This window comes from Arvicanthis niloticus, chromosome 20 (assembly GCF_011762505.2).
Source record: "Arvicanthis niloticus isolate mArvNil1 chromosome 20, mArvNil1.pat.X, whole genome shotgun sequence".
NCBI classification, from domain to species: Eukaryota; Metazoa; Chordata; class Mammalia; order Rodentia; family Muridae; genus Arvicanthis; species Arvicanthis niloticus.
In genome coordinates this window covers 16,964,030-16,987,351 of record NC_047677.1, presented here as the reverse complement: position 1 = coordinate 16,987,351, position 23,322 = coordinate 16,964,030, and the positions used below count along the sequence as shown (strand labels likewise).

General features: G+C 43.4%; 1 protein-coding gene across 4 annotated transcripts in view; it reads left to right on the top strand.

Moving 5' to 3' along the window:
* Positions 1–2,964, top strand: part of Wasf1 (WASP family member 1) — a 48,098-nt gene extending 45,134 nt beyond the window's left edge. For 2 of the 4 annotated variants that reach the window (XM_076916982.1, XM_034524836.2), the window contains exons 8-9: positions 302–930; positions 1,957–2,964. In XM_076916982.1, coding sequence (XP_076773097.1) covers positions 302–930; positions 1,957–2,114 — 787 coding nt within the window. In that variant the 3' untranslated portion in view covers positions 2,115–2,964. The remainder of the gene's footprint in view (positions 1–301; positions 931–1,956) is intronic. The other 2 variants (XM_034524837.2, XM_034524840.2) reach the window with 1 other exon arrangement.
* The last annotated feature ends 20,358 nt before the right edge of the window (positions 2,965–23,322 follow it).

Below are 23,322 nucleotides of genomic sequence, written 5' to 3'. Positions count from 1 at the left end.
GAGCTGAGCACTGTTTACTGAAGTAAGCATTCTCCTGAGGAGACGACGGGAGAGTTGCATCCAAAGTTGAGACTGTTCAGAAAGTTAGATTATTATAAACCAAAGCATCACCTATTAATTTGCTTGTACACTTTTTAGCTCCTATTCTTTGGAATAATGTTAAGTGGTTTCCAGCTTCTATAGGAATATGACAGTGGGTTTGTTTTCATGGAGCTAGTGGTAGAGTCGTTTACAGTTTCTACACTCGTGTCCTTTTTCAGCTTTCTGATTAATAACGCCTAGGATGTCTGTATCATTTCAGTTCTGCTACAGGTTTGACAGAGAATCGCCCCCAGTCCCCAGCTGCAGGCAGAACACCCGTGTTTGTGAGCCCCACTCCCCCACCTCCTCCACCACCTCTTCCATCTGCCTTGTCAACTTCTTCACTAAGAGCTTCGATGACCTCAACTCCTCCCCCCCCAGTCCCTCCCCCGCCTCCTCCTCCCGCCACTGGTTTGCAGGCCCCAGCAGTGCCCCCACCTCCAGCTCCTCTCCAGATCGCCCCTGGGGTTCTTCACCCAGCTCCCCCTCCAATTGCTCCTCCTCTAGTACAGCCCTCTCCCCCAGTAGCTCGAGCTGCCCCAGTATGTGAGACTGTACCAGTTCATCCACTCCCACAAGGTGAAGTGCAGGGGCTGCCTCCACCCCCACCTCCACCTCCTCTACCTCCCCCTGGCATTCGGCCATCTTCGCCAGTCACAGTTGCAGCTCTTGCTCATCCTCCCTCTGGGCTCCATCCAACTCCATCTCCTGCCCCAGGTCCCCATGCCCCCTTAATGCCTCCATCTCCTCCATCACAAGTTCTACCTGCCTCTGAGCCAAAGCGCCATCCATCCACCCTGCCTGTAATCAGTGACGCAAGGAGCGTGCTGCTGGAAGCCATTCGGAAAGGTAAGAGCGCTGTTAGTGTCCTGCTGGGAACCTCCCGAATTCCTAAGAGAGTGCCATGGTCCACACCTACAAGCTTTTAGGTGGTCATGTGTTTGCACAAGTGGTGTTTAGGAAACAGGGCTATGGAGAACTTACATCTTAAATGACTTTTGGGGACAACAACAACAACATGTTTAAGCAGGAGAGCTTCTTAAAATGAATAAGAAGTTGACAGCCCTGGGCTGGGGGTGTGGCTCAGTGGTTAAGAGTGCCTGCTCAGCATGTGCAGGGCCCTGGGCTGGATCCCAAGTGCTACGTAAGACTGAACACTGTAGTCCCAGCCCTGGGGAAGTCGAGGCAGTAGGGGCATCAGAAGCTCTAGGCGATCCTTGGCTACGCTCAGTCCCATGCCAGCCTAGGCTACATGAGTCTGTCTGGAAAACAAATTTAAAGCGTTGGACTTCTACAATACAGAAAATTTAATAAAAATTCTCTCTAATACCCATATTAACCTCCTTAAAATGGTATTCCCGGTGTAGAAGCTATTTATTCGGGGTATTACTGACCTTCGTTTTGCCAGATGCCTCTAAAGGATTAAGGTTCTTTCTTCTCCTAGAAACAAGAACGGCCATGTTTATTTGTTTCTTAATTCAACATTTCCTAAGCGGGAGTCAAGAGTGTAGAGAATTAGCAGTGCCTTTCCTTCAGGTTCAGAAAGACATGAAGACCACGGATTATATATTCATCAGTGTTTATTTGGCCCCAGAGGAGATAGACGGGGGTCATCTGGTTAACTTCTTTGGGGGAGCTGGGGTGGAGCATGGTGAGTAAGTACAGATATTCATAGGACTGTCTCAGCGGGGTGGGGTCAGTATCCAGTCTGCAGATGACCTCGTAACAGAAGACCTAATAACTCACATCTGTTTGTAGGGGAGTTTGCTCTTTATTTTCCTATTAGTGGCACTCAGATGCTTTTGGTTTTAATCCAGGATCGTGTCCAGTTTGGGGATCTGATTTAAAGCGATTGGTCTGGCTTTGCTCTATCAGGTATTCAGCTTCGCAAAGTGGAAGAGCAGCGTGAACAGGAAGCGAAGCATGAGCGGATTGAAAATGACGTTGCCACCATCCTGTCTCGCCGCATTGCTGTGGAGTACAGTGACTCGGAAGATGACTCGGAGTTCGATGAAGTAGACTGGCTGGAGTAGGAAAGCCGCATGGCTCTGTACTGCAAGGATGACTCGGAGTTCGATGAAGTAGACTGGCTGGAGTAGGAAAGCCGCATGGCTCTGTACTGCAAGGATGACTCGGAGTTCGATGAAGTAGACTGGCTGGAATAGGAAGGCCGCATCGCGCTGTATTGCAAGGCTGAATGCACATGTCCCCCGTGGCGCTTGTTCTCTGAAAATGTTCGGTCATTCTAGTGTTTGCTTCCTATTCCTCATAATGAATAACCCTTCCCTCCATAATCTTTGATTTCTATGAAAGGTATTAGCATATATTTCAAACTAAATATTTTACAGTGGCTTATCTTAATTTCCCCCCCCCCCCCAGGAAAAATATAATTTGGTCCAATAAACTACTAAGTATTAAGCATGGACAGCCGTTATTAGGGTAGCAGATTCAGTTTTTGATAGACCTTCATTGTGCACTTTGTGATTTTTTTGTTTTTTTTTTTTTTTTTTAAATTTGAAGAACGCAGCTGAGAATGGAATCTTGAAGGCAGCTCTGTCCGTGAGTGACTCTTATTCCGTTTCTTGAGGTTTTAAATGAAGAAACACTGCCTCGATTATATGAATACACTCAGAAAGAACATGTAGCTTGTAGTGTTGACTTCTCTTAAAGGAATGGTTAGCTTTTGTTACCATTTTATTGTTTTTAAATACTTGCCTTATTTGAACGTTTAGCAGATCCCCTTTCCCAATATATTGTGTGGTACGGTTTTGCTTGCCTATAGAAGTTTAAATTTTCCATGTGAAATACTCAGAATAAGCATATGTGTAACTTACATAATGTGAGAACTACAATCTGATGTAATAAACGGTTCATTTTAAAGGCTCTTGGGTGTCGCTCTTTGGATGAATCTGTTGGTATAAGGAAGCGTGTGAGAGATCCCAGGGAGCGACTTTAGCTATATCAGTTCCTTAGTTTTAAAATACAAACGGTCTCTTATGTAAGGGAACTTTTATGCCATGCTTTTCTGCAGCTACCAAATTCTATGTCTCCATTCCTATGGTCTTAACATTCCAGCTTGCCCTTTCCCTCCACCTGCCGTGATGTCAGTGGGACACCACTCCTGCGGCCTTGTGTGATGACGAGTGGTTGGTGTTGCGTTGGTGCAAGGTGACAGGGAGACACCGTTAATGTCAGATTACTTGTGTTAAAGATGCTATGGAGCCAGTCTTGACTGGCTTGCCTGCAGTGCAGTCCAGCACTTGGAAGGCTGACAAGGAGGAGACTGGGAGGTCCGTCTGGGGTGCATGGTAAGGTCTGCTTTCAGTAGAACAAAGCAAAAACTAAACTAAATGGAGTTAGGCTGCCTGCCTGCCTGCCTGCCTGGCTGGCTGGCAGCTCCCTGGTTGCTTGCTTGGCTGGCTGGTTGGTTGGTTGGTTGCTTGGCTGGCTGGCTGGTTGCTTGGTTGGTTGCTTGGTTGACTGGCTGACTGGTGGCTGGCTAGCTAGCTGGTTGCTTGGTTGGTTGCTTGGCTGACTGGTGGCTGGCTGGCTGGTTGGTTTTGCTTTGTTTTTTTTTGAGTGGCCTTACTCTCAGCCCTGTCCTTACCCACAGCTTGCAGTTCAGTTGCCAGTTCTCACGATCAAGATTTGTGCTGTGTTCCCACAGCCATGTAGCTGGGAGCTTTTTAAGATTTCCTTTGACCTGATGCATGTGGCTGAAGTGAAGTTGTACCAGTTCTCACATGGGGGCCTTCTCCTGGATGTCCCTCCCCTCTCCGCTTCACATCTCCAGGCCGGCCTACAGATCAGAACCCTCATTGAGAATGGCACCAAGAAGAGACTGTGCATGTTAAAGCAACCAAACCCAGGTTCACCTGCTTCCTGACATAGTAAACAGACAAGCAAACCTGACCCCAGACACATGAGCTCATGAACAAAAAAATGAGTGCTTATTGTCTTGCATCTAAGTTTGAGGTGAGCTATTTCATGAAGCATTGTTGGGGAAATGAGTGCTTGATTCATAAGGTCACTACTAACACGATAATATGGGAGGAATTTAAGCAGATAACCTATGATCTCTGTACAGTAGAAATAATGAACTAAGTTCAACCATAGCAATTCAATTTTTGTATAAAAAATTCCTAATGGCTTAACAAAAATGATTTGATTCACTTTTGGGTAGCTTGGTTTAGGACAGTGTTTCTCATCCTTGCTAATGCTGTGATCCTTTCGTACAGTTCCTCATGTTCTGGTGGCCCCAACCATAAAATTATTTTCATTGATACTTCAAACTGTAATTTTGTAACTTAGGAATCATGCAAATATCTGATATGCAACCCTGTAAAAGGGTTGTTTGATCCACAGGTTGAGAACCACTGGTTTAGAACAAAAGTTTAAATAACCATTCAAGGTTCCTTTCCAGCCTTAGAAAAATAGAGTAACAAATTTGACTTAAAATATGACAGTTTAAAGTCTGTCTTCTTGCCGGGCGGTGGTGGCGCACGCCTTTAATCCCAGCACTTGGGAGGCAGAGGCAGGCGGATTTCTGAGTTCGAGGCCAGCCTGGTCTACAGAGTGAGTTCCAGGACAGCCAGGGCTACACAGAGAAACCCTGTCTCGAAAAACCAAAAAAAAAAAAAAAAAAGTCTGTCAGTGTACTTATAATTAAAAAGTTTGTAGCCTGCATTTTTTAAAGAAGTCTTTATATGTGTTTGTGCATGTGATGTGTGTATGGGGTGGGGCACACCTGCCATGTATACATGTGGAGGCCAGAAGACAGCTTCTGGTGTCCGTCCTCATCTTTCACCCTGTTTTGCACTTACTGCTTGCCACTCACTGCATGCTCCAGGCTCACTGGCTTGTCAGCTTCCAGAGTTTCTCCTCTACCTCCCAGCTGAATGTAGGAGTGGTAAGATCACAGATGTGCACCACTGCACTGAGGTTTATACGGATTCTTGGTCCCCAAACTCAGGTCCTTAGATGTATGAGGCAGGCACATTGTCCACTGAGGCCTCTCTCTCTCTCTCTCTCTCTCTCTCTCTCTCTCTCTCTCTCTCTCTCTCTGTGTGTGTGTGTGTGTGTGTGTGTGTGTGTGTGTTTAAATAAAAATTAACTATAACCAAGTAACCAAAGTCTAATGGTGTGGGGTTTGAACAGTTAAGGGAAACACAGAAGAAAACTGGTTAAGATTTTCTCATAATAAGGTAGATCTGTTTATCAGTAAATCCCAGAGGTGTTTATTATCATAGTTCATAGAGTCTTTTGGTTTTGGTTTTGAGAATATTTGTGGAAGGTAAAAACATGACTGAAGAAGCCAGATTTTCAATGTAGAGTCAAAATAACCTTTTAGTGTAGGATATTTGGCCTCCTCCATGTCCAACGGGGCCATCCACAGCAGAAGAATCAGAATGAGTGTGGGCCAGCAAACAGACTTTAGTTAGTTGCTTGGCCCGTTTCTATGTTTATTCTACCTGCTTCAAGCCTTCATCACCACTTCTGAGTCTGTGGTCTCCTTCCTCTTTCCAGCAGTGCTGCGTCAGAAGGTGGCAAGAAGTATTTCCTTGCAGCAGAGATGTTGGGATGACGTGCTGCCTTTGCCTGTAGAGGGAGAGGTTGTTCCTCCATGTCTACCCCTAAGTGTGGGGTATCTGCTAGCTTCAGGCTTGTAAGGCATGCTAAACTGTGGTTCCCCATCACTTATAGTAATGTGAGCAGATGAGATGAATCCAAAAGACAAAATGGTGCTAGTGTAGGTTGTGCATATAAGTTACTGCGTGCCCCCTGTGATCTGACCTTAGAAAGCCCTTCCCTCTCTTGCAATTGCACATCTACATCATAGGCCCATGAAGTCTCTCTGGTGCCACAACTAGAACTAGATTCCTCTTTCAGTTTCCTGATTCATTCATCCTTCCTTCCTTCCTTCCTTCCTTCCTTTCTTTCTTTCTTTTTTTTCTTTCCGAGACAGGGTTTCTCTGTATAGCCCTGGCTGTCCTGGAACTCACTCTGTAGACCAGGCTGGCCTCGAACTCAGAAATCCGCCTGCCTTTGCCTCCCAAGTGCTGGGATTAAAGGCGTGCACCACCACTGCCCACCCAGCTCCTGATTCTTTCAGTGCAGGCTTTCCTCAGCAAATACCCATCCTACAGTGCATTGCACTTGTGACCTCTTTGAGCTTGCCAAGTAGGTTACTCACAGGACAGCCAGGCATTAATAAGCAACTCCCAAATGATTATAATAAACAATTTCAGAAATGCCCCCCCCTTTTGTTCTGTCATCTGGGACTCTTAAAACACTCCTTCCTGTTAAAATGTCTCTCTGTTAATCTCAGTAACAGTTGATGGGAAACAAGTCTGGGTATCATCACTGGGTACATGTTCATGTGCTTGCATTGGAGGGGTGCGTGTGCTGGCGCCTGTGTGTGTCCGTGTGTGTTCCAGTAAATGGAAAGTATAGGAGTGGCTTCTGACTAAAAGCTGGCAGTCATTGATATTTCTGAAGTCATTTTTTTTTAGGGTAGAAAGCAAACTTAGTTGTGTTTTAGTGGGAATTCTCATGAGTTACTTTCAAAGTAGAACTTTTAACTTTACCCTCAGTAAACATGACACTGCTGATTATATTTTTTATTTCCAGTCCACTACATTTTACTTTAAGATTTTTTTTTTTTATGTATATGGGTATCCTACTTGCAGTTCTGTATACGCACGACTTGCATGCAAGGTGTCTACAAAGGCCAGAAGAGGTCGTCGGATCCCATGGAACTGGTTACAGACAGTTGTGAGCTGCTCTATGTGTGCTCGGAACTGAACTCGAATCTTCTGCAAGAAGCTTCATGTGCTGTCTGTAACGAAAACTGCTAAGCCATGCATCCATCCCACTACATTTCAAACCCCCACTACATTTTCCTCTTATTATCAGTTGTTTAAAAAAACAACAAAAAAAAACAAAACAACAACAACAAAAAAAAACTCTCCCTAAAGTGAAATATAAAATAAATTATTTCAAGCTTCTAAATAGTTAAAGAAACTCCTTTTTGAGTCAATTATCTATTAAACTTAATAAGAACTGCATATAAACCAGTAAAAAGAAACTCATTGTGTAAATCAGGATTTAAAGATAGCGTTTTCTATGTAATGAAATGTCAAATTAGGGAATTTCTAAGTTGGATATAAATAGTTGTAGTTAATTAAAGGCAACTTACTGAAGCCAAGCAGAGTGTATGGGCCCTTGTAATACACAAAATGCTCCCCCATTTACTCATTGCTGTGTGAAGAATACATTTATTTATGTTCTCCATGACTGGACTGTAGAAAGTGCTAGTAATCTATGTTGCTTTTCAAGCCTGACAGGCAGGCTCTGAGTGAAGAATGAATGCCAGCCTTGAATGAGCATTTGAGACCCTTTTTTTTTTAAGGCTCGTTATCAATACCTTTTCTCATTATTGTAAGGCCAGCTGTTCTGGCTTTTTTTTCCTATAAGGGGAAAAACCACACATAGACAGCTGAACATGTATTAAGGTCTTCCCCTCTCTCCCCCAGAATATGCCTTCTCTGCTATAAACTGGATGATTTTAAATATTTTATTGTGTGAACATGAATATCCTTGTGGGATACTGTGTGTGTTATACCTAAAGAATTTTTGATAATTTTCTTGTTTATCTATCCTGCCTCTAGGCTAACTTTTTTAATACTACTTCTTTGATATGGAACACAGATATTTTTGTGGCTATCCCCATCTACCTCTCTGACCTGAAACAATAAAAAAGACACAAGAGTTATTTAATCTCAATATGTTTTTATGTTAATATCTTCCAGTATTCCTTAGTGTATATTTTATTTGTAATCATGAAGGCCATGAAGTATATTTCTAACTTTAATGAAAATATATAGGAAATACTTGGACCATTCTAAAGGGGTACATCTATTATAGATGGTTTGTCTTTATTTTTATACTTATTTTTATTCTATTTATTGAATGCCGCTTTTTTGTAGTGCCTTCAAGATTGAGATGGTGCTGAGTATTGGGGCCCTGACAGTGAATAGACAGAGCTCTCCTTTCTGAGTATACAGATAAACTAACAAAGCATAATGACCAGTATGTTAGGGAAGTTTACAGTACAGAGACTGTCTTCATTTTGTGGCAGTGACAAAACACCACGATCAAGACAGTTTATAGACAAAGGAGTTTATTGGGGGCTCCAGTCTTGGGTGAGACCGTGACCATCATAGCAGTGAGCATGAAAGGAGTAAAGAGGGTGTGGTGCTGGACTTACATCCTGATAAACAAGCATCAGACAGGCAGGCAGGGAGGCAGGCAGGCAGGCAGGCAGGCAGGCAGCCAGGCAATGTTGTGGGTTTTTGAAACCTCAATGCCCATTCCCAGAGACACACCGCCTCCAACAAAGACACACCTAATCTTCCCAAACAGTTCCACCAAGGGGAAGCCGAGATCCACACTTATGAGCCCAAGGGCTCATATGAGCATTCTCATTCAAACTATCATATCCCGCTCCCTGGACCCTTACAGGCTCATGATCATATAATGCAAAAATGCACTCAGTCCAACTTCAGAGTTCCCAGTCTTTCACTGTCTCAATATAGTTTAAAAAAAAAATCCAAAGCCTCTTCAGAGTCTTGAGGCAGTCTCTTAATTGTAACCCCCTGTACAATCAAAAGGCAGATTGCGTGTTTCCAACATCCGATGGCACAGAATACACATTACCATTCCAAAAGGAAAGAAATGGAACATAGGAAGGAAATACTGGACCTAAGCAAGACCAGAGCCCAGCCGGCAGCCTCCAGATGCTCTCGCTCTGTCTGATGTCAGGTTATGGGTGGTTCCACTCTTCCAGGTTTGCTGACTGCTCCACACTTTTCTCTCGGGCTGCATCCTCTTCAGGGATGCAGTCAGGACTGTAGCTCCTCTTGGCAGGCATCCCACCTCTGGCATCACCAACATCTCCAGTGCAACCCAGGCTTCTCTCAAAGCTTGAGCAATGGCCTCTCAGAGACTCCCCTGCCACATGCCTGGCATCAGAGGCGTTCCTTAATGGAAGAGGATTTCACAACCCCCTTTCTCCTGTACCCTTCATGAGTCTAAAGTCAGAACCACGTGGCAGATGGTGCCAAGTTTGGCTGCTGGCTTGGGGTAGAAACTGCCCACCTTCTGCGCATTACGTTTCATAAACTTTGATTTGCTGTTGCTTTCCTTTGGTGCGTAAAGCTTTCCTTTCTGCACATTGGAAACAGCTGGATGGGAGTTTGCACTGAAGGCACCACTTCTGTATCCCAAGTCTCCTTTCCTCTTACAGCACAAGCCTCAGCTTAGCATTAAAGCTGCCAGTGTTCTTTCTTCAGGCTGTGCATTTTGTGCTTCTTTGTGTCCTGCTTGGTCTTTTTCACCTACCTGAGGATCATTGCTGATAACCAAATGACAGGATCAATATCAAGCTATCTTGAAATCTTTTCTGCCAACTAAGTTTAAAACTCTTGAATTGAGCCTCAACCAGGTTCTTAGGACAAAGGCAAAAAGTAGCCTCATTCTTTGCCCAAATATAGCAAGAATGGTTTCTGGCCCAGTTGCTGTTGGTGTTCCTGTCCGACAGCTCGAGCTGGGCCTCCATCGTCCACGTTGACCTGAGCACTGCTGTCTTCCAAGCTTCTACTAAAATGGCCCTTTGAGCCTCCCCTTTCAGCATTCAACTGCTTTCCTAGAATAAAGCCTTCCAGGTTCTTTCAAAAAAAAAAAAAAAAAAAAAACCACACATAGGCCACTCACAGCAATAGCCCACTCCTGGTACCAGCTTCCGTCTTAGTTACCTTTTTATTGCAGTCACTAAACGTCATGATGCAGGCAACTGACTTAGGCTTTCAGCGCTGCAGTGAACAAACTAGACTGCGTTATTAACCAAGTCAAAGATGTCTGCTAGGGTACAGGCTATAGCAGACTATTGAGCGGGAGGCAGGCTTGGAGAGATGTGTGGTGGGTGGAGTTTCAGGTAGCTCAGGGTGTGGCTGGAGGGAGGACGACTCGCTAAGGCTGGGAGTGAACGAATAAGCTTTATAGAAATTATCAGAGTTGGCGCCCATGAGCTTACAATGTCTCTGGAATGCAATCTGTATAGGAGTTGGTTTGCTTGTTTTCCAGCAGCCTGACCCACTTTCATGATTCAATTTCTAAGTTGAAACTCATACACACACAGCTGGTTTGATCTCCTTTTCTCATTCAGTACATCCACAGGCCCTTCTGAATTGTCAGCTCATGCAAGTAAATCAACCTTCCATCGCAAGACGTCACCACGCTTCTCCGCATTTGTCATCACCCCAAGTCCGCTCACCTGCATTTGTGATGCAGACCCTCTTTTTCTGTCTCTCCTGCAGAATTTCCCTCATTTCCAGATTAACAACCATAGCTGCCCCTTCCATGGACATCTTTCCAGTCTAGAATCCCCCCCTTCTAAGCATCCTGTCAGAGATGATTCTGCTAGGATGATGATGTAACTCAGAAGAAAGAAGGAGCAAAGGGAAGCCATTTGGGGTTTGACTTTTGACCTCTTTCGTGTCTGAGTTATCTTGTCTACCCAATTTACTCTGTCGGCAGGAATCTATTTTACCTTGAAGACACACTCCTTAGCTCAGGTAATAACTATGTGTGGTCCTATTAATTTTACCTCTTAGACCATGTTGAGATGAGACCAAAGTTTTATTATTGGATTGATTGATTTTTCCAGTTCTTTGGCAATAAACTTTCTACCCTAGCAAGGCTTTTCGGAAACGTCAGGTGTAGTCGCAGCAGCCGAACATGTAAACTGCTCAGCAGTACTTAAAAAAACAGCTCAGAGCCAGGGCCAGTAGCAAGCCTGCCTTCTGATGCCCAAGGCTGGACTCTCCCTTCTGATGCCCAAGGCTGGACTCTCCCTTCTGATACCCAAGGCTGGACTCTCCCTTCTGATACCCAAGGCTGGACTCTCCCTTCTGATACCCAAGGCTGGACTCTCCCTTCTGATACCCAAGGCTGGACTCTCCCTTCTGATGCCCAAGGCTGTCTCTCCCTTCTGATGCCCAAGGCTCTCTCCCTTCTGATGCCCAAGGCTGTCTCTCCCTTAACTGTTTGGTGCTTGACTTTATTGTGAGAAACACTTGTAGGAAATCACATACATTTCAGCTCCACAACCTGTCAGTAACCCCACCCCCACCACACCCCCACCCCATTAGGCCACAGAGTAGAATATTACCATTACTCCAAAGGCCATTCAGGATGCCTCCTAACGGCAACCTTTTCCCAAACTCCAGCCTCAGATTATCAGATTACAGTTAGCTGTCAGAGATGAAAGCAGCAGCCTCTGGAAGGCGACCTAGGACAGCCACTCTGACCTTAGCCTGGGAAACCTGTAAACAACACACACAGTGATAAGGCGAACTTCATCGACATTAGAAACCTTTCCAGTAGGAAAATTTAATCATGAAAATTCTGTTGTCTAAATTTTGAGGCACACATAAATAAATGAACTCTTCATTTATTTGCACATGTGTTTCACACAGTTATGCTGTGTGTGACATCTTAAAACAGATGTAACTGTGTTTTGTGTCTGTATGGTAGTTCCTCATATAAATGTCACAGTTGATCCACACTACTCTTGATAACCTCATGCTGGGAACCACAGATCCGAGGAAGGACATCACAGGACACTTACCCTTTAGTCTCTCCAGAACAGCTGACAGGTCTGACTTCTCCCACAGTCCTGGGTCTGTCCCTTCATTCCCTTGCTCGGCCTTGAGGATTATATAGTTTCATTTTAGTTACTTGTGTGGCTGTGACTGTGCTTGGGTTTTTTTGTTTGTTTGGTTTGGTTTGGTTTGTTTTTTTTGTTGTTGTTGTTGTTGTTTTATTGTTTGCTTTTTCTTTTCTTTTTTTTTTTATTGGATATTTTATTTACATTTCAGATGCCATCCCATTTCCCCTCCCTAGAAAACCCCTATCCCATACCCCCTTCTCCTTTTTGCTTTTATACATTTTTTAATGTTAACCAGTGGCTTTATAAATTTGGTAGTGCTCAATATCAATCAGAAGTGTAACCCAATACCCAACCTAGATACATCAACTATCTTTGACTGGCGGAGACGTGAACATCTGCCTCCATGTCTGGCACCACCCCCTCTCTCATCACCTAGCTTCTCCTCTCCTTCTCCTCCTCCTCTCCTTACTCCTCCTCTCCTTACTCCTCCCACTTTAGCTCCTCCTACATATCACCCTTCCTGTTAAAATAAAACTTTTCTCTCAAAATACAGTTAGAGCATAACTATACCAATTTATGTCAGTAAGGTACAAGATAGACCTAATACCCAGTCCATCATTTTGTTGACTAAGCAGAACCTCTGTCATCTCTCCTAAATAAAAGACTTAGTTCTGAACCTGGCTTTTTTTTTTTTTTTTTTCTTGGCTTTAGAATGAACGTCAGCTGAAAACCATCCTCTCAACTCTTTTCTCTGAAAGTAAATAGCAAGGATTGGCTATGAGACTATAAGTTTTCAACCCCATCAGAAATCCAGAATGACTGAGTTAACTGAAATTATGGGAAGCACAAAGCATAGCTTCTAAAACATAGCCAATTTATAGAGACCGCTGAACACCTGGACAGTCCCTATACTACAGAACGTTGGAGCATCTGATCTTCAGCCTTTTGGCCCAGGATCATCTGACAGACCTAGTGATGCAGAATTATTAAGGGCTAATTACTCTGTCTTGGCAGATATAGTCAATCGACTATTCTGCAAGTGTGTCCTTTTCTGGACAGTGATTTGTCTGTAGATGGAAAGAGGCAATTCTTGCCTAGTGGCTGACTCACCACAATTGGAATAACGCCAAAGATGCTCAATTTCTTCTTAGAATCCAAGACAGGAAGCTGTCAGGAGCAAACAGATCTCTAATCAAAATGAACATTAATACAGAAATGTTTGTAACATCAATTCTGTGGATTTCTGATGTTTTGAAAACCAACTATTTATGTAAGGCAATCTGGACTGTTGTCTGTTAACTCCTCTCAGCTATTTCTAAAGAAAATATAGAAAACACTCTAACAATAAACTCAAAGCCATGAATTTGCTATAGGCCCTTAACTCACAGGCTAACCATCTCAAATCAGTTAAAAAAGTTAAAGAAGGACTGGGTCTAAGACTTGTATTCCTAAATGTGTTATATAAGCACAATGCCTATGATAGTAACAATATTCATCTCACTTTTATATTAATAAGAAGCTCATACCAATGAAAACCTTAAATTTGAAATCAAAGTAAATTTTGTACCATTTAAGAAATTATAACTTCATCTTAATAACAATTATACATATTTCTACCAGTAGGTTATGGCTATGCAATAAATCCTAGCTAATCCTCCCTGTTCCAACAAAACCACTACTTTTCCCTAGAAAGACAGCCCAATATTAACCATCTCAGTCCCCAAGCCCAGGGAATAGGGGCGCTGACTCTTCATTAATTTCTTCAAGCTGATTATGGGTGTTGAGATATTAGAAGAGGGATTGGGGGAAGAGTAAATTGATAAGCCTCTGACACTGTGTCTTCACTGCATCCAGCTGGAATTCCAGGACATCAGAGGTTTGAGCAGGTCTGCTCAGCTTGCCTGATGAGTAGATACACCAAGGCTATGTATTCTGCAATATACAATTCTCAAAACAAATTTTAGTATCAAGATAATTGTTTGTTTGAATTCTGGAATCTAGTCTTCTGGCGGCCTGCCTCTGTCCTGTCTAATCCATATAATTCTGGGAGTTTCTATTAGGGTGTGCCCCCACCTGCTCTCAAATTTCCCAACATCAGGGAATCCAAACTTTCAGGCACCAAGGCCCTCCACTTCCACTGATGCCTAACCCCTTACCCCATTCCCCACCTCCAATTACTATGAGGGTGTGCTCCCACCATCCTCTCATTCCCACCTCCCTGGTCTTGAAATTCCCCAACACTAGGGAATCCAAACTTTCAGGTACCAAGGCTGTCCACTTCCACTGATGCCTGGCAAGGCCACCCTCAACTACCTGTACAGGTGGAGCCATGAGCCCCCTCCCCCCTTTTGTGTTCTCGGGCTGCAGATTTTAGAATGGCTATTCCAGCTTGTTTCTTAGGACCATTTGCTTGAAAAATTGTTTTCCAGCCTTTTACTCTAAGGTAGAGTCTGTCTTTGCACTGAGGTGGGTTTCCTGTATGCAGCAAAATGCTGGGTCCTGTTTATGTGTCCAATCCGTTAGCCTATGTCTTTTAATTGGGGAACTGAGTCTATTGATGTTAAGAGATATTAAGGAACAGTGATTGTTGTCTCCTGTTATTTTGTTATTAGAGGTGAAGTTTTCTTTGTGTGGCTATCTTCTTTTGGATTTGTTGGAAGAGGGTTACTTTCTTGCTCTTCCTAGGGTATAATTTCCCTCCTTGTATTGAAGCTTTCCTGCTATTATCCTTTGTAATACGGGTTTGTAGAAAGATATTGTGTAAATTTGGTTTTGTCATGGAATATCTTGATTTCTCCATCTATGGTAATTGAGAGTTTTGCTGGGTATAGTAGCCTGGGCTGGCATTTGTGTTCTCTTAGGGTCTGTATGACATCTGTCCAACATCTTCTTGCTTTTATAGTATCTGGTGAGAAGTCTGGTGTAATTCTGATAGGTCTGCCTTTATATGTTACTTGGCCTTTCTCCCTTACTGCATTTAATATTCTTTCTTTGTTTTGTGCACTTGGTGTTTTGATTATTATGTGACGGGAGGTATTTCTTTTCTGGTCTAGTCTATTTGGTGTTCTATAGGTTTCTTGTGTATTTATGGGCATCCCTTTCTTTAGATTAGGGAAGTTTTCTTCTATAATTTTGTTGAAGATATTTATTGGCCCTTTAAGTTGGGAATCTTCACTCTCATCTATACCTATTATCTTTAGGTTTGGTCTCCTTATAGTGTCCTGGATTTCCTGGATATTTTGTGTTAAGAACTTTTTGCATTTTGCATTTTCTTTGACAGTTGTGTTGATATTTTCTATGGTATCTTCTGCACCTGAGATTCTCTCTTCTATCTCTTGTATTCTGTTGGTGATGCTTATGTCTATGACTCCCGATTTCTTTCCTAGGTTTTCTATCTCCAGGGTGGTCTCCCTTTGTGATTTCGTTATTGTTTCTACTTCCATTTTTATGTCCTGGATGGTTTTGTTCAATTCCTTCACCTGTTTGGTTGTGTTCTCTTGTAACTCTTTAAGGGATTTTTGTGTTTCCTCTTTAAGGGCTTCTACCTGTTTACCTGTGTTCTCCTCAAATTCTTTGAGAGTGTTATTTATGTCCTTCTTAAAGTCCTCTATCATCATCATTAGAAGTGATTTTAAGTGAATCTTAAATCATAAGAAATCATAAAGAAGTGAATCTTGCTTTGCTGGTGATATGGGGAATTCAGGACTTCCTTGTGTGGGAGAACTAGGTTCTAATGATGCCAAGTACCCTGGGTTACTGATTCTTATGTTCTTGCGCTTGCCTTTTGCCATCTGTATCTCCTTAGTGCTACCTGCCCTGTCCCTGACTGGAGCCTGTCTTTCCTATTATCTTGGTTGTATCAGAACTTTGTGGGGTGGGTGTAACTACTGGGGTAAGTGCTGGGGCCCAAAATCTGCTCAGTGCTCAAGTGCAGACAGGATACTGCCCAGGTTAGAGCCCTGGGAGCCCTGTTTCCTCTGGGTTCTTAGAGATTGGGGGCAGAGCTGCCACCAAAAGTCTGCTCAGTGCTCTGGCCCAGACCAAAGGGAACCAGTGCTCCAGGCCAGGAGTGACTTCCTGGGTCCTTGTGGGTCCCAGTTACTCCCTGTTTGGGGTGAACATTGCTGTTTGCTTACCTAAGATACTGCCTGGGTTAGAGTTCCTGGGAGCCCTGCTTCCTCTGGGTTCTGTGTGATTGGGGGCAGAGCTGCCATCTTGGATCTGTTCAGTTCCTGGGCCCAGACCGGATGGAACCTGTGACTGTGTTTGTAATTCTCATTACCTTTCCTTTCTCTGATTTCCCATATGACTCCGTGTGATTTTATGTGGCTATTCACCATACTGTCTTCCTTTTGTGGTATATCTCATTCTTAGTGGTGCCTGTTGGGGGAAAGTTACTCGTTTGAGTGAAGCTTAATTTATCACTCCGTGTATTTGTCCTGTGCTCACTTCAGAGTTCATTTTTGTATTTCACATGGAGGTTCTGGTCTGTGAGATTGACTGCTGTATAGACGGTAGTGCTGACAGTGTAGACATATGAATACCTATGTACGTATAGCCCACAGGCTCAGAGCTGTACCAGTCTTCATTACAGACTTAATGATCAGTAACCAGAATGCAAGCCCAGTTCCCTCGTTTTTCTGTGAGGTGGTGCTTACTAATCTTGGTGCTTTGCTTTTCTATATAAATTTAGTTGAGTGAGTGGGTGACAGATAAGACATTCAGAAGCAGTATAGCCAGATCATTGTGCAGCCTTTGTTTCTGCCTTCTGTGCTGTGTGTTGGCCTCTGGTATTGCAGAAGTGGCTCAGTCACTCATTTCTAGGATCTGGGCGTGATGGCACATGCACACCTGTAACCCTCAGCCTACGGAGTCTGAAACAGGAGGACTGACCAGAGATTGTGTCAAGCTGGTCCACAAGCAAGTACCAAGACTACGTAGCAAGACCATGCCTTAAAACACACAGTCTCAAGAAGTCTGTGCCTCTAATGAGCAGGTCTTCAGTTGCCTGGGTGCAGTTACAGTTCTTTTGATCTGTATCTGTTTCTGTTATCCTAGGGAGGACCTTCCATGCATTGTTGAGGAAGAGTGGTAAGGACCCACACGTGTTTGTCCATGCTTTGGCCTTGTCACTGGTGGGAAAGCAGCCGTATTTCCCTCTCAGGGTATAGCCTGCAGGGCTTTCATGGCTGCCCGTGACCACAGAGGGACTATTCGTTCAGTCTCTGCTTGCTATGTTTTTATCCTGACACGACTTTCAATTGTGTCAGTTTTTCTCTGAAGCCAATGACGTAGTTTTCTCTTTATTTTAATAACATGAAATGTGCCTGTCTAGAAGTAGCTGCTTAATAAGCATTCCTTTATGAGCTGTTGGAGTTGATTTGTTAGCATTTTATTAAGAGATTATTGTACCACTGATCAGGAAAAATACTAGTCCCCCTTTCAAAATATCTCGTTTTCAATTTTTTTGTTGTTGTTGTTTTACACGGTCCTCTTAAGCATGTTCTTGCTTCTGTTTTCCCAAGGTGTGTAAGATTGGCATTGTATCCTTTTTTTATGTGTTTGAACTTACTTGGGTTGATACATTCCCCCACCTCCCATGGGGTTTTATTTTTAAACAAAGTAACTAAGAGATTTGATTTAGTTAATAGACATAGGTTGTTTGTTTAGATTTCTTTTTTTTTTTAATTTGGTTTATATTTTGATTTTTATTGATTATTTTATTTATTTACATTTCAAATGTTATCACCCTTCCCGGTTTCCCCTCTGCAAACAGGCTATCCCACTTCCTCCCCTGTGTATTTATATTTCAGTTGTGTCCTTTTGACCTAAACTGTTGAACCTATTGACATAAATCAATCCTAGTATGTACTTACTATCTTTGAATGCAGAGTCTGTTTAATATTATACTTGCATCTCATTTATGGTCCTTGGCATCCAAGGGCAACTTGAATCCATGCTGTGGTATCTTTAATCAGTTTGGAACATTCTCTGCCTGGTTTTCTTTCTGTCCCTCCAGAATTGCAGGCACCTTCCTCCATGTTGGAAGTTCTCACTGTCTCCTCTCTTGCCCATCCTTCTGTAGCTTCTGTACTCTGGCCCGTTCTGTCTTAAGATGGTTTTCTGCCTGCTTCAGAATTCAGTGACTCCTTGAGCCTGCAACCATGCTTATCGTTTGTATAATACATCTTTTTTTTAAAAGGTCTCAGTTCCCTGTCAACATTTTTAATGTTCCTTTTTATTTTGTTGAATGTTGTAAAACTAGCTACGTTACAGCGTGCGCCTTATCATGTCCCTGTCTGGGGCCCATACTCAGTAAGGTTGAATTGCTGTCTTTCCAAGGCCTGTCTTTTGGTTCAGCGGCATTTCCATGGTTCAGCCCTTAGAGTCACGTCCTAAAATAAGGAAGTTGACTTGACTTCTCCCTCAGCCTAGCTCCTGGCCTCCTAGCACCACAAGGCTGGCAGAAGTATCTGCTTTGTTTCTCAAGAGTTTCCTCTAGAAACAATAGAGTGACTCTTCCCCTGGGCGAGTTTAAACATTAGTTATCAACTCTCCACCCCAAAATCTTGACCTGATAATTCATCAATATCTTACCTCCCAGGTGACTTCACACATAGGCTTCTAATTTTGTGTCCACCTTTTCTAGTTGTTCATAGCAAGAGATTAGCAGTCCCCATCCCTCCATTGTCAGAAAACATGGGTCCGCTCAGTTAATCAAACTCAAAATTAACATAAAGTCCATTTCTGTTACTTACAAAGGCAAAAAATGAATAGCCATCTTTTTTCATCTTGAGTGAGTAACCCAAAACGCAGTTTTCACATTTTAACCGAGTTTTTAAAACTTGCAATTAAACTGTTTGTTACATGCAGCTGTGTTTTAAGTCCTGTCAAAACAACAGCAACAACAACAAAAAAGAGACTGTGAATACTCCAGGCTATTTTTAACTAGCAAAGGGGAAATGTTCAGAAGCATGGATACAGAAGCTTACGTGAGAGGGGGAGATAGTGTGTCCAGGAATATTTTGAGGGCTGAGAAAAATGAAGTAATGGACTGTGTGGTCCTTTTAGATGGCCAGTTGATTGTCTAGGTTTTACAGGGCACCAGCTGGAGTTGTACAGCTTTGTCATAAATCAGTTCCTGGAGGCACTTGTCTGTAGGATACCTGTTTTGAAGTTCAATGCTATTTTAACTTTGAATAACTGTGGAGTCTTTGTTGGTTACAGATGCCCTCCTCACAGATGTCTCTGGTCAAAGTTCTGCTACAGGGTAAACCATGTCTTCCTTATCCTTCTCCTCCTACTTCTTGGTCTAGTAAATATTTGTTAAAGTATTAGTTTTCTAGATTTTTTTAAAAGACCATTCAAGATATGGCTCCCTTTCAGATTCCAAAGGGTTAAAAAATTATACATTCTACAAAGAAGTGTGAACTGCCATAACTGCTGTCATCTCCTGCCTGTTATTTTGGCAGCAGGCACTGTCCTGAACAGTTTGTGTGATTTCTTTCACTTGATTTTGCTAATAATAGAACAAGATGGGCATGTATTGTCCTCCCCTCATTTCCTGGATGAAGGAGCTCAGGCCCAGAGCTGCTCTGGCCTGGGTCTTATTACTGTTCATATGGTCTAAGGACAAGATTTGCACTCAGCTCCACCCAACTCTACCGCTTGTCTAAAATCGTTGTCATTACTGGAAGCTACTGTAGGTTTACCTTTTAAGGAGTAATGTGGACCTCATTTCCATTTCAAATAATACTAGTGTATCATTTGTCAGACTGTTTTATAATTACTTGCTTATTATCCTCTTTCTGGTAGACTCTAAGAATCTGTGTGTGTGTGTGTGTGTGTGTGTGTGTGTCATGTACAAATTTGCATATGTGTACATGTAAGTGCAGGCATCTGCCATTGGTGCCATTGGTGCCACCGTGCATGCAGGGCAGTCAGGGGACAACTTTAGGTGTTCATCCTTGGCATTCTCTGTAAGGCAGGGTCTCTTGTGTGTCTGCTGTGTGAATGAGGCTACCTGGCCCACAAGCTTTGGAGGATTCTCCTGTCTCCACCTCCTTTCCTTCCTGGAAGAGTCCTAGGACTACAGATTTGGAGGATTCTCCTGTCTCCACCTCCTTTCCTTCCTGGAAGAGCCCTAGGACTACAGATACACACTACCATATCCAATCTTCACATATGTACAGCAGCCATCTTACCAGCTGAGCCATCTCCCCAGCCCAGAACCTTCGGAGCTACATCTTACTAACTTGTGTATCCTCGGCCTTCAGTCTAGGTGGAAGTTATAGGAAACCGTCAGTAACTGGCTGCTAAAATAACTTTTTAATGCATGAATGAGTGTCGCTGTTATCAGAATCCTGGGAGATACTGAAAATACAGAAACAGGAAGAGATGTGGCTTATTACGGTGCATGACATTAATGAGAAGGTGTTGACCATCCTTTTGCCTGAATGTTGCTTTCTTGTTCACTTTTCCCATCATCCGACTAGTGTTTAGTAACACACTAGACAGAAGAATGCCTGCAGACATAACGAATGCAGAGCTGAAATAGCTCCTTGCAAATTATAATCTTTACAGAGTTGTTGACCGGGAGATAATGTCTCTTATGTTTTCTCACGAAGTGTGTGTAGCAGTGCCTCTTTTGCAAGGTTGCTGGAGGAAGCTTGCTGGCGCTGAACACAGTCTCTTCTTTGCATCCTATCTCTGTTGGCCTCTCTACAGCTCATCCTTCCGTACAGTGACTGGCCTGTCTCCAGGCTTCAGTTTGCTTTCATTGTTATGGAGTGAGGAGGAATCACCCATCTGTTACCCCAGTGCTTATCCAATCTCTGGTCCCTGGTCCCTGTGGGACCCTTTGTAACCTCTTCTTTCCTCTGGGATCCCAGTTGTCTGTGTGCTCTGAAGTCTGGTGCTGTCGTAGGCATAGACGCTCTGGTCTGCCTGTCTGTTTCAGTTGGGGATAATGTCTTCCACTCTGTCCCTGAAGTTTACTGCAGACTTTGCACTTGTTTGGTTTTCGGCTGTAGCAAGTCTATGTTCAGAAGTCTGCTCACTCTGAACAGAGTGACTTATCACTCATAGAGTTTGTGTTTCATTCATTCTCTCTGCTGGGATTCTTTCTCTTCATGCATGTCAGTTATCTTTTCTACTATATCTTTAAATGACCGTTTCTCTTTAAATGTATTTTATCATAGTTCCCATAAATACAGGCAGTGCCTGGTGGTAATGTTTACAAATTTGTTGACTGTGAAATAACATCTCTTTAGTTATCATTTTCCCATATGTTTGCTGGTCCCCTAAGTTTTCCTGTGTGTTTGTCTGTTAGCATCCTTTGCCGTCTTCTTACAGAGCGTTTCTTGTCCGTATTTATAGTGCACATTGATATAAACTGTAAATGTGGTCTCCTGGCCTGCAGCCTTTTCACTTGGAGTGTGACGAGTTGTCATTAAGTTCTAATCGTCAGATTTACTGTTATTTTTTTTTAAGGCCTGTGCTTGGCATCTCTTCTACCCTCAGGTCATAAAGACGCTTTCAACCAGTTTCTCTGAGAAGCTTTAAAACTTAGCTTTGCATATCAAGTCTGTTAAGACTTTAACTGTATAGAATTTCGTAGCTTGTGAATAAAAGCTGTCTCATCGACACTGAATTACAATATCACCTCTACCACAGGTCACATTCCCTCGCGTGGTGTGCACTGGGGTGGGTTACTTCTATAGCAGCATCATGTTTCCCTAAGACAGTGCTGCTTTACCCTATGTGTGGAACCTGTGCATAGATAGAAACCAGCATATGCAAGTCCAGTAAAAAAAAAAAAATCCTAAGAAAGGATTTTTTATTCATGGTGTTTGTTAGATTGACCCTAAAATTTGTTTGGACAAATAAAGAACTCAGAATAGTTAAGATTGGTTGGGTGCAATTGTTGTGGGGGTGAAGGTGCCTGCTACCAAGCCTGAAGACCTAAGTGTAATCCCCAGGCCTCATATGATGGGAGGAGAGAGCTGAGTCCTCCAGATTATCCTCTGATCTGCACACATGTGCACTCACTCAGTGGATGGATGGATGGAGATAAGTAGATAGATAGGTAGATAGACAGACAGACAGACATGCAATAGAATCGTTTATGTTCAAACATGTGGCTTGGCTTTTTTAATCTTGTGTTTTAAAGGGGTCTTTGTGTTTTTGAGAACGTGAAGTTTCATGTGAAGTTGGAACTATCGGTAAAGCTTCACATGGAAGAGTAAGGGCAAGATGCAAACGGCCACACTTTAGCACAGGAAAACATGTAAAGGAGAGGAGACAGCAGCCCAGCCAGCCAGGAGCACGCTACTGGAAAGGACACAAAAGAAAAGATAAAGAAAAGAAAAAAAGGAAGAACTTTGAAGGAAGAAGGGACAAAAGCAGACAACAGTCAAGAGGGCCCTCCCCACGTTCCTCAGGGAGGGATGCTTTGTTCCTGCATCCTCTGCTGTTTAAGCAATGAGACCTTGATGAGGCCATGTTGCGTAGCCATGCATCTGTTCCTAACTGCTGCTTCCTATGTGACCCGCCCACGTTAGGTACATGCCCAAAAGTATTTCGGTTATGATTGGTGGCCCACACGGTACAGCTCGCTAGCCGTGCATTACCAAGGACTCACTGAGAGAGTCCTCCGTGACTTAGGGTCTTGACCACTGTCCATCCTGGTCACTTTTCAATGATGTTTTTACAGTGAGTAGCCTGAGGGAGAGAGAGATGAGACCTCCAGCCTCAGCAAAGACTTGGCTCATCTCCTGCTCTAAGCAGCAGGGACCCTGAGCCCCACTCTTCTGACACTGCCTGCTGATGCGCACAGCACACTGATGTGCACATCTGTATCTGTCCACCCACCTGTAGAGCTACTGGAGCTCCGGGCACCATCACAAACATCTGACACTCTAGCTGCTGCTTGGGTGGAAGTAGCCCTTTGCTTCCCAGGTGTCCCACGACTTCTCTCAGCTCCATGGAATTCAGCCTTTGGAGCTCGTTTAAACAGACTGCATCTAACTATGGCCATCCCATTGATCCGGTTGTCTGAGGTCTGCCCGGCACTGTATTTATCTGATAGGATCAACTTCTCCCTTTGGCTCCCAGCCTCTCTGTAGCATTGCACTCTGGATACTGTGTGTGCATTAGTAGGAAGCCTTGCTCTCAGAACCAAAGTCTAGTCTCTAAACACAGTGGCACTTTCTGCTCTGGATGCACTGGCCACATAAAATCTTTCCTCCTACCGTTAATGTAAGAGGACAACCAATATCAGAACTGAAACTTGTCCTAGACCCCAGGAAGCTCCTGTGCACTTGGCTAAGGAATTTAGCTTCTGTAGCTTCGATGCTCTGCCGTCTCCCTTCCCATCAGTTCCAAACACTCGGCACTGACTTTGTTTCTTAATGTTCCTTGGGAATAATTTCAGACTTACAGAAAAGTTCCCAGGATAGATGAAAAGACACTGAGCCAAGCTGTCTCAAATATCTCAGTAGCTTTTTGCC